The sequence below is a fragment of the Microcebus murinus genome, chromosome 2 (genome assembly GCF_040939455.1).
Source record: "Microcebus murinus isolate Inina chromosome 2, M.murinus_Inina_mat1.0, whole genome shotgun sequence".
NCBI classification, from domain to species: domain Eukaryota; kingdom Metazoa; phylum Chordata; class Mammalia; order Primates; family Cheirogaleidae; genus Microcebus; species Microcebus murinus.
Window position 1 is genome coordinate 21,934,572 of NC_134105.1, and position 17,361 is coordinate 21,951,932.

At 51.0% G+C, this 17,361-nt stretch overlaps 1 protein-coding gene across 1 annotated transcript; it reads right to left on the reverse strand.

Annotated features, from left to right (window-relative positions):
* Nucleotides 1–727: 727 nt before the first annotated feature.
* Nucleotides 728–12,687, reverse strand: FABP3 (fatty acid binding protein 3). Its single transcript, XM_075995972.1, has 5 exons — nt 12,596–12,687; nt 8,405–9,019; nt 4,291–4,463; nt 1,936–2,037; nt 728–970 (listed from the first exon to the last, which is right to left on the reverse strand). Exons 2-5 carry the CDS (start codon nt 8,475–8,477, stop codon nt 917–919), a joined length of 402 nt encoding a protein of 133 aa, XP_075852087.1. The 5' UTR covers nt 8,478–9,019; nt 12,596–12,687; the 3' UTR covers nt 728–916.
* Nucleotides 12,688–17,361: the final 4,674 nt, after the last annotated feature.

Below are 17,361 nucleotides of genomic sequence, written 5' to 3' on the forward strand. Positions count from 1 at the left end.
TATTCCTATAATCCTTCTTTCTGGATAACTTACAGATTTAAATCCACTGAGCTGCATTAGGTGACAGAAAAACGTTTAATGTGTTACCTTAGACCTTGGAGAGAGGCCCAGCTGAGGTACAGAGCCAGAGACCCGAGCATGCCACAGCCTTCTTGGGAGATCACCTATAAGCCCTCTCTCCTATAATGGTCATCTTATTCCCCCAGGGTTGATTAGAGAAGCAGTAAGAATTTGTAACCATGAGTAAATACTAGGCTGGTGCCTCAGTGGGAGCTCAGCAGTCATCTGAGCCAGTGGTCATTTTCTCCCACCACAATGGCACAAACTGGGTCCTGTGTCCTATACCTGCATCTGGAAAGGGAGAGACCACAGCATTTTACAGAGAAGAGCCGGGCCTCGGGTGACATTTCTGTAGCCAAGCCTAAGGAGGCCCCACCACTCACTGGACTAGCTCACTTGACCATGGGGAAGGGCAGTGGAAGGCCAGGTGTAGGTACAGCTGTTTCATTACTGAATGTGTGGGGTAGTGTGCTGATTGCCAGTCCCTGAGAATGGCCCTTTCAGGCTCTCAATCAGTGCTTCCTCCTGAATGACCCTCAGGCAGTCATTTCTGCCCACTATCTGACACACAGGGGAAACTGAGACTCCCAGAGTTATGTCACCAAAGGCCAAAGTGGATGCCCTTGGCTCTGTTTTATTGACCTCAGAGCACCCTTTGAGTACAGTCTTTTTAAAAAAAAAAGCCACACACACAGTGGGAACAGGAACTGAATCCAGGATGGTGGCACCTGACCCCAGAAGAATCCCTCAACCAAGACAGATTTATACAAAATGCAGAGGGAAAAATGAGGCAATGTGGTTCTGAGTCGAGGGTCAGCCGATTGGCAGAGGAGCAGTCAGCGAAGGCACAGGCCGGTCATGCCTCTTTCTCGTAAGTACGAGTGCAAACTACGCTGCCGTGAGTGAGCGTCTGGAAGGAAAGACAGAGTCAGATGGGGGTGGTAAGAATTCGGTCCTGCCTATCACATCCCTACCAAAGCGAGGCACCTTATTCCTAACTCCAAGGGTTCCCTTGTCCCATGTGAGTGCAAGAATGCATCTTGCAGGTTACTCTGACTCAAGAAGGTATGCGGTGAAGTTGCCAAAGTGAAAACCTGAGGCCCTACAGAGTTAGGAGGCAGAGACCACAGCTGGCTGCTCTCTCTACCCCTGGATCTGGGAGGAATTCAGTCAAAGTTACATTCTCCAAGTGAAACCACCAAGCTTATCCCTAAACAGACAGACCTGCCACTCTGGTTGTGTTAACTTCTAGGCGGGCAATAGTCATGTCCTTGTAGCAGCCCAGACATAGAAAACACTGAGAGGAGGTAGGACTGGAATGGGGCAGTGCCTCACCAGTCACCAGCCTACTTCTGCTGTGACAGTGCAGTCCTAGGGAGCAGGGGGAAGGGAATGCTGAGATGAGAGCCTCTCCTAGAGGGCCTGGGATCAGGCCCTACTTGCTTCCTATTCCTGGGGCAAGGCAAGGTGGAAACACAGGAGGAAGAAATTAAGGACATGGAGCACCTGTTGTCTTCCTCTCACCTCAGTGATGCTTTGTGCCGTGTATACACTGTCTCTTTCAAACTTCCCAGCAGCCCTACAGGTTGGTGTTATTAATACCCATTTTACAGGTGCATTTTGAGAAGTTGACTTGTCCAAAGTCATGCAGCCTATAAGCTGAGACTTGAACTGAGGCCTGTGTGAGTCCAAAGCCACTAAAGAGGAAACTGCCACCTAATACCACCCTGACCCTGACCCTGCCTCCACCTCCACCTCTCTTGTCCCAGCTTCTTTGGCTCTCAGGGGAGAACCTTAGCTTTTTAAAACAGGCTTGGCTAAGGGGCTGCAGTAGTAACCAATTAGATGTGGCCCCATAGTTATTGTCCGTCTTACCAGGATAAGTTTCCCATCACTTAGCTCCCGCACAAGTGTTGTCTCTTGCCCATTCCACTTCTGCACGTGAACAAGTTTGCCTCCATCCAGTGTCACAGTGGACTGTAGAAAGAGAGTAGAAGGCTGAGCTGTGGTCTTAGCGAGGATTAAAGGGCAGGATGAGGTATAGAGGACATAGCCTCTGACCCAAACTAGTGATGGTGAGGACCAGAATGCAACCCACCTCCCACCTAGCCCTACAGTCTAGTTCACTTGCATCCTCTGCTCCCCTACTACCTTGCTGGGGAGGGGCCTTCAGGTTTTAGGCAAGTAGGGAGAGGCAGGTAGTATGGTAGAGCCAGACAGCCTGGCTCTGAGAAGTGCCACAAGCCTTTAAGACTTATCTGTGTTCTAGGTGATGCCCACCTAGAATGTGCTAGTCTGCATCCCTGTGAAAGACTAGCTAAGGAAACGGAGTAGTCCTAAGAATCTCTCTCCAGCCTTGTGGTTATCATACATAATATCTAAAAGACCCTTGGTGATAGAAAGTACTAGAAAGTTAGGCCGGGTGCGGTGGCTCACGCCTGTAATCCTAGCACTCTGGGAGGCCGAGGCGGGTGGATTGCTCGAGGTTGGGAGTTCGAAACCATCCTGAGCGAGACCCCGTCTCTACTAAAAATAGAAAGAAATTAATTGACCAACTAAAAAAATATATATATACAAAAAATTAGCCGGGCATGGTGGCACATGCCTGTATTCCCAGCTACTTGGGAGGCTGAGGCAGGAGGATCGCTTGAGCCCAGGAGTTTGAGGTTGCTGTGAGCTAGGCTGACGCCACGGCACTCACTCTAGCCAGGGCAACAAAAGTGAGACTCTGTCTCGAAAAAAAAAAAAAAAGAAAGTTAGACTTCCTGCCTTGTATTCCTACACTTCTTCTTTGTCCACATCATGTGACCCCTTTAGCTGAGAAGAGGGCAGCAACAACAAGGTCCTGGGACTGGGTGCCCTTGGAGTGTTCCTCAGCCCTGGGTCAATTGCCTACGTAGTGCTCTGGGTGCAGCCAGCCTACCTCAGCTGGTTCTCCTTGGCAGTTCTCCCAGGTCTCTCTTTTCTAGGAATTTGCAGCCTTTAGACTAGGCTAAAGGATCCTGACTGAGCAGGTTCAGTAAATGAATCTGAGAAGGCTGTGTGTGTTTGGGGAGGAGGAAGAGGGGACCTGTTCCTTGGTGTGCTGTTCTTATCACTACCTTACTCCTCATTCTCCTTTCCCCTGATTTTTTTTGCATACTCAGCAGATATTTAGGTCCCCAGAGGGCTACTATTGTGTTTCATTGGGGGTTCTTGCCCCTTGAGAAGGGGGGCAAGTCCAAGGAGACAGGAACATGTGTGGTGGGGCAGCCACCTTTATCCAAAGCAGGCTGCCACCTTTGGGCACCATCCCCCAACTCTGCTGCCAGCCTCCTGTGATATCCTGGGCTGAGCTTCAGCTCCTCTTCCTCCTCATGGAGACCAACCCTACCTTCCCTTTCCAAGGATAGCTGTGAGGAAGGGGAAACAGCTGAGGGGCTGAATGATGGCATGACAATGGAGAAGATACTGCTATAGGGACACTATGTACAGGTCAAAGCCCCTAAGTTCTCTCTTTCCTGTGCCCAGCCCAGTGCTGCAAGACCTGAGGCCACTTGCCAAGACAGAGCCACTGCAGAGTAACAGAGCCATTGGAGAGGGGCCCAAGGCTTGGTGGGAAGACACTGCAAACACACACATGACAATGTGAATGTCCCATCCTGGAACATAGCTCTTCATGCCTGTCAACTGGCAACACTGGAAATAGTTTGTCAGGGTCATTGGCCAAGCCCAGGAGTTGGAGGTTGAAGAAGCATCTGAGTAGGTCTCAGCCTCTTGTTCCCAGCTGCCTTCTTTGCTGCTGGAGGCCAGGATGACCTCACTCAGTGGAGTGCCCTGACTTCTGGGCATCCTTCCTAAAGCACTTCAGGTCACAGCCCAGCCACATAACTCCCCCATCTATGGAAAGGGAAAGAAACCCAGAGCTTCTGCATACCTTGTACAAGGTCACCTAGCTGGAGCTAGAGTAGACACTGAGGTCAGAAGGATATCTGGGCTCTGTGCTGCCCATTCCAAGGCAGCTAATTGATGCTTCCCAAGAAGGGAGGGAAGAAAACAAGAGGACAGAACTAACATGTGTTTAGTACCTGTGGCCACCAGGCACTACACAGGCTTTATTAACCTTTTTCACTGAAATCCCTCATAATAGCCTGCACATCAGGGTGCAGTATGAGGGAACCAAGACTACTAGCCTGTTTCCCTTTGGAGTCTCAGCACCCACCATTCCCAGTGCCCCCTTCTCTGACTCACCTTGACCTTCCTGTCATCTGCTGTTGTCTCGTCGAACTCCACCCCTAGCTTAAAGCTGATCTCTGTGTTCTTGAAGGTGCTCTGTGTCTTTAGGATGATAGTGTCCCCATTCTTTTCGATGATTGTGGTAGGCTTGGTCATGTTGGCCACCTGTCTGGTAGCAAAACCCACCCCTGAGGGCAGGTGAAAAGTTATGAGTATATGGGCTGGAGCAGAGAGCATCATACAAGGAGCTCAGTGAATAACTTAGGTCTGGGTGTGGGGAAGAGGAAGACTAGATTTCAAAGCCTTTGCATGGCAGTTTTTATTTTTTTTGGAGACAGGGTTTCATTTTGTTACCCAGGCTTGAGGGCAGTGGCATAATCACAGCTCACTGTGACCTCAAACTCCTGGGCTCAAGCGATCCTCCTGCCTCAGCCTCCCAAGTGGCTGGGATTACAGGTGCGCACCACAACGCCTGGCTAATTTTTCTATTTTTAGTAGAGACAGGGTCTCACTCTTGCTCAGGCTGGTCTCAAACTCCTAAGCTCAAGTGATCCTCCTGCTTCGGCCTTACACAGTGCTAGGATTACAGGTGTGAGCCACTGCACCTGGCCTGTATGACAGTTTTTAAATTCAGTCTTCCCCTTAGTTCTGTGGGGTGAACAGAGACTATTGATCCCATCAGACAGGTGAGAAACTTAAGGACCAGCAATGCCATAGCAAGTCAGTGGCAGAGCTGGGATTAGAATAAACTACTAAATGCTTTTTATGCGATAAGAACTATATATATGTTATCTCATTCAGTCCTCCTGTCCCTTTGAAGACTGTCTCCACTTTACCATTGCAAAAACTGAGATACAGTTAAAGCCCAGGGTCACAAATCTGAGATTGAAGCCCAAAATTGTTTGACTCCAGAGCTCACTGAACTGCTCAGCCACAGCACCCTCCAACGCTGGAGCACCCACTGCCTTCAACGGCACCTGAGCCCCTGTCAAACGACACTGTGAGGAAAGAAATGTGGGCTTTGCGTTCCAAAGCCATAGGAACAAGAGTTTTCCACCTTTGGAAGTTTTTGCCCTGAATCCTAAGAAGCATTAGTGGTCTTGTCCCCCATATATGGCAACCCAACATTTTCAAAGCCTCTTATCTGTGATCTAGGAGGTAGGTACAAAAGGAATATTTGTCCCATTGTATAGATTTAGGAGAGGCCTAAAGTAGTAGCAACAATGAGTTAAGACTCAAACCCAGGTCTCCTGACTTCCAGCCCTATGGGGACTCTCCTGACCCAAGCATGGCTTCCCTGGGTTCTGGGCTAAGTCCTAAGTTTCCTACAAGTGAGTTTCATCATGACTGCCCTGGCCAACCCCACCCGCCTTTGCGGAGCTATCTTCCAAGGCAACAGTGAGCCAGGAGGCAGCCCAGTGTGGTGAGGTGGTGCGTATAGAGTCTCTGAATGTGCCAGCCTTCATAGTGCTTCTAGGAAGCTAGGTAGTTTGCACATGCTCTACGTGGGTTGTTTTACTTAATGCTTTTAATTGCCCCGAAGGGTAGGTTTTATTATTCCCAGTTTACAAATGAGAAGAGAAGTATCTTGTCTAAAGTCAAACAAGGAGTAAGTTATTGACCTAAATTTGAATCTAGGCTCCAAAACTGTTCACTATTCCCACTAGGCCATTCTGCCCAGCACATACTCAATCCAAGCACCAAGGCCACCGGTTGTGCCTGTGGTTATTAGTACTAGGCTGAGCCTCTGTGTCCTCTGTGAACCCTCGGTCTAGAGCAAGAAGGGCAGGGGCTGCCTCTGCAGCTGTGCAGATGCCAGCCCACCCTGCCCGGCCAGTGAGTGACTTGGCCCTACCCCCTGGTATCAGTGAGGCCAATCACACTCACTAGCACAGAGCAGGGCCTTGTCACTGCACCCCAGAGCTCTATTTGCTTAGGACCTACCCAGAGGTGTGGAGTGTTTGGGGAAGGAAACCACTGTGGGCTGAGTGAGGGACTGAGCCAAGAAAACCTAAAAAGGCCGAACGTGGTGGCTCACGCCTGGAATCCTAGCACTCTGGGAGGCTGAGGTGGGTGGATTGTTTGAGCTCAGTTGTTCGAGACCAGCCTAAGCAAGAGCAAGACTCCATCTCTACTAAAAATAGAAAGAAATTAATTGGCCAACTAAAAATATATAGAAAAAATTAGCCAGGCATGGTGGCACATTCCTGTAGTCCCAGCTTCTCGGGAGGCTGAAACAGGAGGATTGCTTGAGCCCAGGAGTTTGAGGTTGCTGTGAGCTAGGCTGACGCCATGGCACTCTAGCCCAGACAACGGAGTGAGACTCTGTCTCAAAAAAAAAAAGAAACCTAAAAAAGACTGGGCTAACAGAATTTAGGAGACTCAGGAAGAGCTAGGTCCTACTTAGAAATGTTAGAAACGAAAGCTGAGGACGGTCTTTTCTCTCCAGTGGGCCTCAGACTTTCTGTCGGTACGAGAAAAGCAGGCTGGATGGAATCTTAGCCACCTGACGTAAGCTGCCCAAAGACAACAGGTCTTTAGGCAGACCAGCCCCTTAGCCCAAGTTGGGGAAGAATAAGGGAACAAGGGTGGTAAGGTTTTTGCAGCTTAGTCAGAGATGTGGCTCTTTGGCCCAAATGTCTGCTTTGGAAAGAACTAAACCTGGGCATTCCAACTTCCGCAATGGACGTGGCTCTTTGGCCCAAATGTCTGCTTTGGAAAGAACTAAACCTGGGCATTCTAACTTCCGCAATGGCTGCTGGGGGTAGGGGTGGGGGCTGCTTCTCTAAGAATGGCTGCCTACCTGGAGTCACTGGGTATAGTGCCCAGGGTAGGGTAGACGCAGTTGAGAGTTTGGGCCTCAAGAGCCACACTTGTGGCCCCTGTTTCAGGCAAGGGTTAGGTGCAGAGGTGAGAGGTACGTAGAGTGGACTTCCCCACCCCTTTGCATATCTGCCACAATCTAGCCCTCCTTTCTTGGGAGGAAGGCATGTACTCTAGTTCAACCATGAACACTATTCCATTTTTTCCTGTCCCAGCCTGGGAGACTAGGATAATCTCATAGCTGGGAATTTCAGAGAATGAGTATCTTCTCCATCTAAGCCCAAACCAGAAGGGGAAGGGCTGAGGTCAGTCATTAGCTAAGCAGTTCACTCCTAGGGCCTACAGGGTAGTGGAAGAGCTTTGAGTTACAGATCTAGGAATCATAGGTTTTCACAACAGCTCTACTGTGGAATTGATAAGACAAGTTTCTATTCTCCTGGTTCAATTTCCCTATCTGTCAAACTAGGCAAGGTATGGCTATCTCCAAGGTCCTCACCTGTAAGATTCTTAGAATCTTTGTTCTTCCCGATCCCAGCACCACAATAGCCATCCTCACCCTCCTAGAGCGGTGACCTTCCCTGCCTTTAATAGCTTTTGACCTTGCTCGGGGACCCTCTACTACACCCCAGAAGTCCAACGGTTTTCTGCACCCTACCCCTTGCATAGGTGGCTGAGCCATGGGCTGTTGGAAAGGCCCAGTTGATGATGGGCCTCTTGCCCCACCCTACCACTAGGCTCATTGACAGTGATTAGGCATGGTCACATACCTCTGCAGGGCAAGGTAAGACTGGGTGGCAGGAGAGGGCGTCCTCCAGCAGCAGTCCTTCTCAGGGGCAGGGGTTGTTGTTAACTGCAGGTCCCTGTCTCACCTCCTCCCCATATCAAATTTACTGATTAACCATTTTTACCTCACTCCTGTGGGGTATTCCTATTTCTTTAGGCCATAGTACACTCCCTCTCCACCCCATTTTCTTGCTGGGTTGTCTTCAATTTCTAAACCACCCATGCCCCTGCTATTTTTCTCCCTGGCTAGCCTATGATCAATGCTTTCCTTTTATCCAAACCCCCCTCCTACCTCCAGATCATATACCCTTCTTCCTTGAAAGCGTCTCCCATATGGAGAGGCACAGCTGGCTTCTTCTTGTGCCTCCCTACCTTAGTATCCCTCTTGCCAGGTTCAGACCGCAAAGCCCCCTCCCAGCAGGCGTGCAGGGCTCTGATCCGGAAGGAGCAAGGAGCGCTGCTCCCGCTAAGCCCGTGGCCATCCCCTTCCCAGCCCAGCATCCCGAGCCCCGCGCTTGCTCACCGATTGACTTCATGTAGTCATCGAAATTCTTGCTGTCCACTAGTTTCCAGGTGCCCAGGAAGGCGTCCACCATGGTGATGCTGGGCTAGGCTGAAAGAGCAGCTGAGAGAGCAGGCGTGCAAAGACTCCGGACTGGCGGCTCCCTGCCGGCGCTGCGGCTTTAAATAGCCCTCGCATCACATGATGAGACGTGTGGCCCACGCCCCCAGCTCCCGAAATAGGAAGCCCCAGGCTGGGGCTCACCCTCGAGGAGCTGATCGCCCATCCCCCACCCACCGAGGGGGGAGGGGACCAGGCAGTAGCGCCCGCTCAGCTGCGTCAGCGTCAGCGCGGTGCGAGAGCTCCCAGTCCCTGCCCCAGGCTGGCAAGACTTGCTCTCTTCCCTGGCCTCAAGGCGCTCTTCGAAATCTGAGAAGCAGCTGGGCACCCGCCTGCGAGCCAGTCCCCCAGTCCTCCGAGCTTGGGGTCAGAGCGGAGATGAGAGGAGAAAGGGACCTTGCCCTTGGGCTGGTGGCCACTGCGGAGAAAGTTCTGGTTGACTGTTCTGGCACAGCTACCCTTGCCCCGGTTTTACAGGTGAGAAGCTGGAGGCCCAGAGAGCAGCTGACAAGATCGCTAGAAATAAGGAGAGGGTGAAGTGGAGCCCAGTTTGCAAGCCTGGTCTAGCTGGCTTCAGCGCCCGAGCTCCCCCACCACTCCCACTGCCTGTTTGCGGGGACAGTCACCGGGAACCTGGTGTGCGGCTGAGCTGCTCGTGCCACCGCCTGCTCTGGACGAAAGCCCGACCGACCTTCCCTTTGCGCCGCCTCGCACGTGCTTGCCCCTCCCTGCGGAATGTCTCCAGCCCGCACACCCCCTCCCCGCCACCCGCAGCCACCCGCAGTCCCCGCGCACCGCCACTGCAATTGTTCCGGGCTTTTCTGGCCTTTTGGCACAGCTTTCCCTCCGGTTGTTCCCCCTCAACCTCCTTCAGAAATTCTGCCAGTTCAGTCACCTCTTCAAGGCCACCTGCTACCCTTTCTTTGACCTCTGCACACACGCAAGCAAGCCTGCACTGTCACAGAACTTGCTACCTCCTTAAAAGAGCCCACTGTGCAGTAGTTTGACACTTCACCGTCGCAAAGCACTTTCAATAAAAAGACCCACCTTGTTTTGATGTCTATTGCATGCCTAGGGCTTTAAGTACATTGGCTCTTTGAATTTGTGGAACAAAATCCACAAAGTAGCTGTATTATTATTCCTTGTTACAGATGAACAAACAGAGGCTCCAGGGAGCCCATTCATTACTTTAGCAGTTATTGAAGCACCTACTTTGTGCCAAGCCCTGCTTTGGAGAAAAGGGAACAAGACATTTGAGTAGCTCACCTCTGTGAAGCCAAACACAAGTGTGCTTACTAAAGTGTGGTGACTGCCTGACCTAAGGGCGCAGAGAAGCTTCTCAGAGGGCGGGAGGAAGTGGACTGCTGGCGTAGGAGGAGGCCCTGCACACCAGGAGTGGTGCTGAGCTGAGCTTCAGCCAGCAGAGGCCTGTCCAGGATGGGTATTCAGGAGCCAGCACAGGAGCACTTGGGCCAGCCAGCTCTGCCCCCACCCACACACTCACACACAGTGTGGTGGGCCCTACTGGGCATCTGTTTCTCCATGTGCAAGTCCCTTCCTCCCTTCCCCCAACTGTTCCAGGAAGGAGGCCAGGGAGGAAGAGCCCCATCTCCCCCCAAGGTCTTGATTCCCTTGGACAGTCCAGTTGCCAGAAGACTAAGAGGCCCATTTCTGCCAAAGCTATAGGGACAGGCCTCAGGGCTCGGCATTGAGCCCTGGTGACCTCACTGCTGGAATAGGTGCCAGGGGAGGAGGGCAGTGGGATGGTTTCTGACTCAGGGTCACAGCCTTCAGACAGAGGGCCTCTCCTCTCAAGGACTGAGTGGCGGAGACCCAGGGGCCAGAACTATCTCCTTGCATGGTCTGGACAGTGCAGTGATGGAGAGCTGGGGCTAGGCTGACAGCTGCTCACAGATCTGTATTCCAGTCTGGATTTCTTTGGGTACTAGCTGTGTGGCCTTGAACAATTCACTTAAGACACTCTGAGTCTCAGTTTCATCTTTTTTTTTTTTTTTTAGACAGAGTCTCCCTTTGTTGCCCAGGCTACAGTGAGTGCCGTGGCGTCAGCCTAGCTCACAGCAACCTCAAACTTCTGGGCTCAAGCAATCCTGCTGCCTCAGCCTCCCAAGTAGCTGGGACTACAGGCATGTGCCACCATGCCCGGCTAATTTTTTCTATATATTTTTAATTGGCCAATTAATGTCTTTCTATTTATAGTAGAGATGGGGTCTCGCTCTTGCTCAGGCTGGTTTCAAACTCCTGACCTCAAGCAATCCGCCCGCCTCGGCCTCCTAGAGTGTTAGGATTACAGGTGTGAGCCACTGCGCCCGGCCTTCATCTTTATTTTTTTATTTTTATTTTTATTTTTTTTGAGACAGAGTCTCGCTTTGTTGTCCAGGCTAGAGTGAGTGCCGTGGCATCAGCCTAGCTCACAGCAACCTCAAACTCCTGGGCTCGAGCGATCCTTCTGCCTCAGCCTCCCGAGTAGCTTGGACTACAGGCATGTGCCACCATGCCCGGCTAATTTTTTATATATATATCAGTTGGCCAATTAATTTCTTTCTATTTATAGTAGAGACGGGGTCTCACTCTTGCTCAGGCTGGTTTTGAACTCCTGACCTTGAGCAATCCGCCCGCCTCAGCCTCCCAAGAGCTAGGATTACAGGCGTGAGCCACCGTGCCCGGCCCCAGCCTTCATCTTTAAAATGGAGGAGTTTGAGGGTCAAATGAGATAATTTAAAATTCTGAACATGAGCTCATGCCTGTAGTCCCAGCTACTTGGGAGGCTGAGGCTGAGAATTGCTTGAGGCCAGGAGTTCTAGACCAGCTTGGGCTACATAGCAAGATCCCTTAAAAATTTTTTTTTAAATTGCCAAGCATGGCTGAGTTAGCAAATGTCCACTGCTGCTGCTCCTCATGCTGCTGTTGTTACTATCTCCTTGGATAGTGTAGGACACCTAAAGCCTTACCCGAGCTCTGCCTCTGACCTGCTGGGCCAGTCACCCAAGTCAGATTGCTTTGCTTCTCTAATCCTCAATTTTCTTATTTCTGAGACAGGATTAGAAACTGCTGCAGCTGTGAAGAAGAGCTATCGGAGGTGTTCAGGACAGGTTGAGGTGGGGGCACTGCCAGAAAACCCTTTTGCTCCTTATCTTGGGCCCTGTCCAGGTTGAGCAGCATGGGGCTTTGAGAGACTCTAGACAAACTTCCAACCAACGCCCCTCACTGCCCTTCCCCCACCTCCCCACTACGCTCAGACGTAGGTCACCAACGTTGACCCGTAAGCCGAACACCATCTCCTTTCTACCTGATTTGAAAATCTCCCTTCTCCCTTCTAAGTATGTACATTTCTCTCCCTGGCCCTCTGAGTAGCTGCATCCTTCCTGCTCTGTTGTACTCAGTAGTTTGGGGGAGGATGTGAGCCCTGTACCCGTTCCTGCTCCCCTTTCTTGCTTGCCCTTGGCAGATTCAGATGTGAATACAACATCCGGCAGGCAGGAGGACCAGTGCCTGCCACGAGCAGCATCTCCCCAGCCCTCACCCTATGGTGATGTCACTGTTCTATGTTCCCATGGCAACCACAGGCTGGGAAGATGGAGAAGAGGAGAGAGATGAGTAACCAGGAGTGAGCCAATGAGATGAGCCTGCAGCACCGGATGATCCGTGGGGCCATGGGGAGAGGGAAGAGGGAGGCCTGTTCAGCATCTTCAGCTGTTTCCTGGACCCTCCCTGCCTTCCCTAGGGAATGTACCACTGGCACAAGCAAAGAGCCTAGAGAAAGAGGCCTAAGAAGCTGAACTAGAAGCTTCACTAACCCAGGAACTTGGAGATCCTCCTTTTGCCCTTCAGGGGTCTAAGTCTGTAGATGTGACCACCCTCATCCCACCCCACCCCTAATACCTGCAACTGGGGATTTTTCCCTTTTGCCAGTAATGGCCATGAGGCGCTCTCTCTGACTCTGCCTGCCATGGAATCAGCAAATCTTAGACAACCCTTCTTTCCGTACCCTCCACACCCCTTCCTGGTTCATGGTATATCAGGAGCAGAATCTTTGGAAAGAGGCCTGGTTCTAAATCCCAGGTCTGCACTTACTAGGTAGAGAACTGGAACAGGCCTTTCTCCCTTCTCAGTCTCTTTGCCTCCCAAATAGAGGAAAGCTGTAGGCTTCTCAGGGTTGTCATGTAACAAATGGAAAGCTTAATATCAATGAATAGTAACTTCTCCGCTCCCCCTTCCAGGGCTCCTCCCTAGAACAGTTGGAATGAGCCAAGGCCCTATGACCCTGAATCAGTAGGAAAGGATCCAAGGGTATGGCCAACTCCACGCTGAAGTCATGGAGTGGCCTTCAGATATTGCAGATAAGTTTCCTCATCTCTTTCTCTTTAAATCTACCAATCTTCACTGAGCACCTTCTCTGGCCCGGCTCTGCTGTGCTCAGTGGGGACCCAGGGTAAAGAGGGGAGCACAGGCCCTGCCCTCACTGAGCTCACAATGTAGAGGGACTGCAGCCCCAGGGGGTGGACTGGTGTGTTCTTTCTGCCACTAGGAAATCTGCTTCCTTGTTCCCCAAGAGTTCTAGATACTATGGGTCTGAGAACAAGTGATGGCAGAAGGTCAAAGTTTGCTCAATACCACTTTGCTTCTGAGAAGCTGTGGCCTGTGGCAGTTTGCTCCTGGGACCAAGAACAATGGCCCTCCCTGCCCTGAGGGAGGGGGCAGCTCAGCTCAGCCTTCCCAGAAACCAGCCCATCCCCCTGTTGCTTAAACTCTTTAGCCTGGTCTCATGTGTTTCCTTGGTCTAAGTTACTACTAAAATCCTGTTCCAAGAACAGTGAGATAGTAATAGGGTTCAGTATAGGGAATGAATGAATGAACAAATGAGTGAGTGGGTGAATCTATCTCCCTCTAGTTTTAGGGGCTCTGGAGTGAGACTCCCTTGGTTTCCAACCTTGCCCTGTAATTTACATACCAGCTCTGTGACCTGAGGCAAGTCATGATCTCCTTGGGTCTCAGTTTCTTCATCTTTGAAAAGCATAAAAGCATGTCATTATCTCCACCTAGCCAATCTCCCAAGGACTTTGAGAACATAAGGCCGGCCAAGTTGAGGAATGCTGCACCAAGGTTAATTGTTCTCCTCCAGGCTTCTCCCCTGGTTGCCCCTGGATGGCCCTCAGCACAAGACCCACTTCCTTGGAAACAGCCCTCAGCTTCACACGCTATGGCCCCGGCCTGCCTCTCCCAGCTTCCCAGGCTGCAGCCACTCAGACCTTTTTGTACCTGGAAGGGGCGCGTGTTTCTGTCTTGCTGTTTGCCTACAATGCTCTTCCTCCCTAGCCCCTGCTCTCTTTCATTAACTCCTACTCATTTTCAGCTTGCAGTTTAACTGTCCTGCCTCTGGGTAGCCCCATCTTCCCTTTTGTAGCACTTACCCTGTCTGTGTTGCTGCTGGAACCATCTCTCCAGAGCAAAGAAAGCCACTTGTTCTCCTTCCTGTTCTCTATTTTGAAATTCGGATCTGCCCCTTCTCCACTATTCTTAACTTTCCTCCTGCCAAAGAATCCTGTCTTGTGTTCTCTTTCTCACTCCCTTCCCAGGGCCAGGAGAGTGGGCCACTTCCTGTGTGTTGTGGGGCCCCAAGTTCTCCCAGGTGAGAGCTGACCTTCAGAATGCGTGGGTGTAGCCTGGATCCCAACTGGCAGCTTTCTGCAGGGACATAGCTGTTCCCAGGGAATAATTAAACTAGCCTTAGACTTGGGGCTGACTCTGGCTCCCTCCCCAAACTACAGTTTCCTCCTCTATCACATGAAAAAGTTGCCTCTGCAAAACTGTACATAACCTCTAATACTGGATTAGGTAAAGTATAATTAGACAGGTAAACTTAATGCTTACAAAACAGCACTTCACACCACTCTGAGGTCTCTGCATGTTCGTGTGACATGTGGCCTGGCCTCTTTCCCCTCTCCTGGCACCACACAGTTCAATAGCTGCCCCTCAGAGTGTATCCTATTCAGGAACAGCCACCCAAGATTCTGCAAGGGTTCAGGCAGTTCCAGGAGGACTGACAAGCCTGGTTGATGTGGACAGATGCCCATCGTGTGTCCCTGGGTAGGGAGAGCTGGCAAACTGTGGCAGAGGCTGGTACGGAATGGATCTTGCCCTCAGGAGTGTCAGGTGTGATCCAGGAAACAGGTACAGAGCCAAGGCTGTCAGTGTGGCCTGGGCTTTTGTTGGGGCCTCTGGGGGTTCTCTGGGGGATTGGTGGGGCCGCACGCCTGGGCTCTGTAGTATACAAAGACACCAGATAGGAAAAGAAAGGAGCCCATTTGCATGAAGGACTGAGTGGTCTGGGGGTGATCAGGCCTGGACCCCAGGGTGAGGAATTTCCCCTTTTAAAAGTGGGAGGTAGGATGACTAAGAGGTTAGAAGGATGGGATCAAAGTCAGGAGGAGATGAGATCAGCTGCATCAGGTTGTCCTGTCCCTAGAGTGGGACCATCCAGTGCAGGGGTGAGAACAGCCCAGGGGTGGCATCAGGAGTCAAGAGCCCGCTCACACTCTCCTGCAATTTGGTGAACCAGTTCATGATCTGTTGGGGCAAGGGGGAGGAGGTGTAAAGACCACTGGCAGGGAAGTCTGGAGACATGAGACCTGTGTGAACTTGGGCAAGTCCATCTCTCTGTGCCAGTGTGCTCCTCCGTGTGATGAGGATAGTAATGTCTGACCTTTCAAGGTTGTTGGAAGGAATCAATGAGATCGTAGGTGTAGAGAAGTGTAGAGAGGCTTTGCATGCTGTCAAGTGTGGTGCAAAAGGTGACTGCTAGCATTGATGCAGCACTTACCAACCACCAGGCACTGAACTTAGCAGCTTTTTGTCTTTAAACCCATGTAACTCTGAGCGTAACTTAGTGATGTAGGTATTATTGTTCCCATCCCAATTTACAGATGAGAGCCAGGATTCTGGACCGAGGCAGACTGGCTCTAGTGTTTTCATGGCTAAACCAATAATCTATACTGGCCTTCCCTGTGACAGTCTTCACCCCGCCTTGCTCTGTGACCTTGGGCCAGTCTCTTTTCTTCAGTGTTCCCAACTCCATGATAGGGGGTTGGACCAGATGATCTCTTTAATCCTTCAATTACTGGCAGGCCATGGTTTAGGAAGGGAACTTCCAAGTGGGGAAGAGGGCAAGGTGGGGCCAGAGCAGAGAAAGGACAAATTTTTCCAGTGTCCCTGCCCCTCATCATTGGGTAGGCTGGCAGGCTCCCCTTTGCCCTATAAGTGGGGCCAAGGGAGCAGGTGATGCTCAGCCCCAGCCTGAAATACTCACTGGTCCCGGAGTGCCACTGAGGTCTGACTGCCAGGGCTGCCTGCCAGTAGGCAGGGCCCATCTGCCTTGGCTAACAGACCCCCCTGGTGGCCCAGGCAGCAAGACCACAGCACTTCCTAACCCACACTCCAGTCTCTTCCTGCCCATCCTGGGCCCGTGACCCTTCACCTAGTGTCAGTTTATCTGGGCACCAGGCCTACCTACTCTGGGGCCCAGAGGTGGGGCTATTTCTAGTTGTCCTCGCTGTGTCCTTGGCTGGGGCCTCCAGCCAGTTCAGGCCACTCACATGCACATGTGTGCACACACATACGTGCATCACATTCTCTCTCTCTCTCTCTCTCTCTCTCTCTCTCTCGTTGAACTTGACTGCTACTAGTTTGGCCTGGCTCCATGCTGATGACTGACAACAAACAGATGACCTAGACTCGGTCCCTGCCCCCATAGAGAGATGGAGAGGTGGATGTGTCTACAACTCTGACAGTACAGGAAGGCCACCACTATCACAGACGGCTGGACCAGAGGAGGGAGCCACTCACTGCCACTCAGGAAAGGCTTCACACAGGAGGTGTCCTTTGGGCTGGGTCTTGAAGGATAGGTACAAGGAGTCCACCAGGTGTGGGGAGAGGAATTGGGAAGGCGGAGGAGAAGGAATAGTTGAGGGAATGAGATTTTCCTGATGATTGCCCTGGGGTGAGGGCAGAGGATAAAAATGGCAAATGATGAGAATGGAAAATTAGTTTAGAGCCAGACACGGGAAGGCCTTGCCCATCCATCATCCAGAAGTCTGGCCTTTCTTCTGAAGGCAGTTGGGGGTCATGGAGGGTTTGGGGCAGGGGAGCTCCACGACCTGATTCCTATGATGGGATGAGTTCTCTGGCTACTGAGTGGAGGCTGGAGTGGAGATTGGTTAGGAGGCTGTGGCAGCCACCCAGGCCTAGTCTGAATGGCCCAGGAGGGCTCACCCACACCTTTGCTGCAGCCAGCAGGAAGGGGACACACTTCTATTTAAAGGCATGGCCTGGCCACTGCACACATCTATTAGTGACATCTAGCTGCAAGCAAGACTAGGAACCACAGTAATTATTCTGGGCTGCTTTTTACTCCAGAGAAGGGGGAGAATGGATATCAGGGGACTGGAGGTCTCTGAAACAGTGATTCAAAGTCTTTCTCTGGGCCGGGCCCAGTGGCTCACGCCTGTAATCCTAGCACTCTGGGAGGCCGAGGCAGGTGTATTGCTTGAGGTCAGGAATTCGAAACCAGCCTGTGCAAAAGTGAGACCCCGTCTCTACTATAAATAGAAAGAAATTAATTGGCCAACTAATATATATATATATAATATATACATATATATGTATATAATAATATATATAATTAATTAAATATATATAAATAATTAATTATATAATATATATAATAATATATAATTATATATAATATATATATTATTACATACATATACATATACATATATATATATATATATATATATATATATATTAGCCGGACATAGTGGCCCATGCCTGTAGTCCCAGCT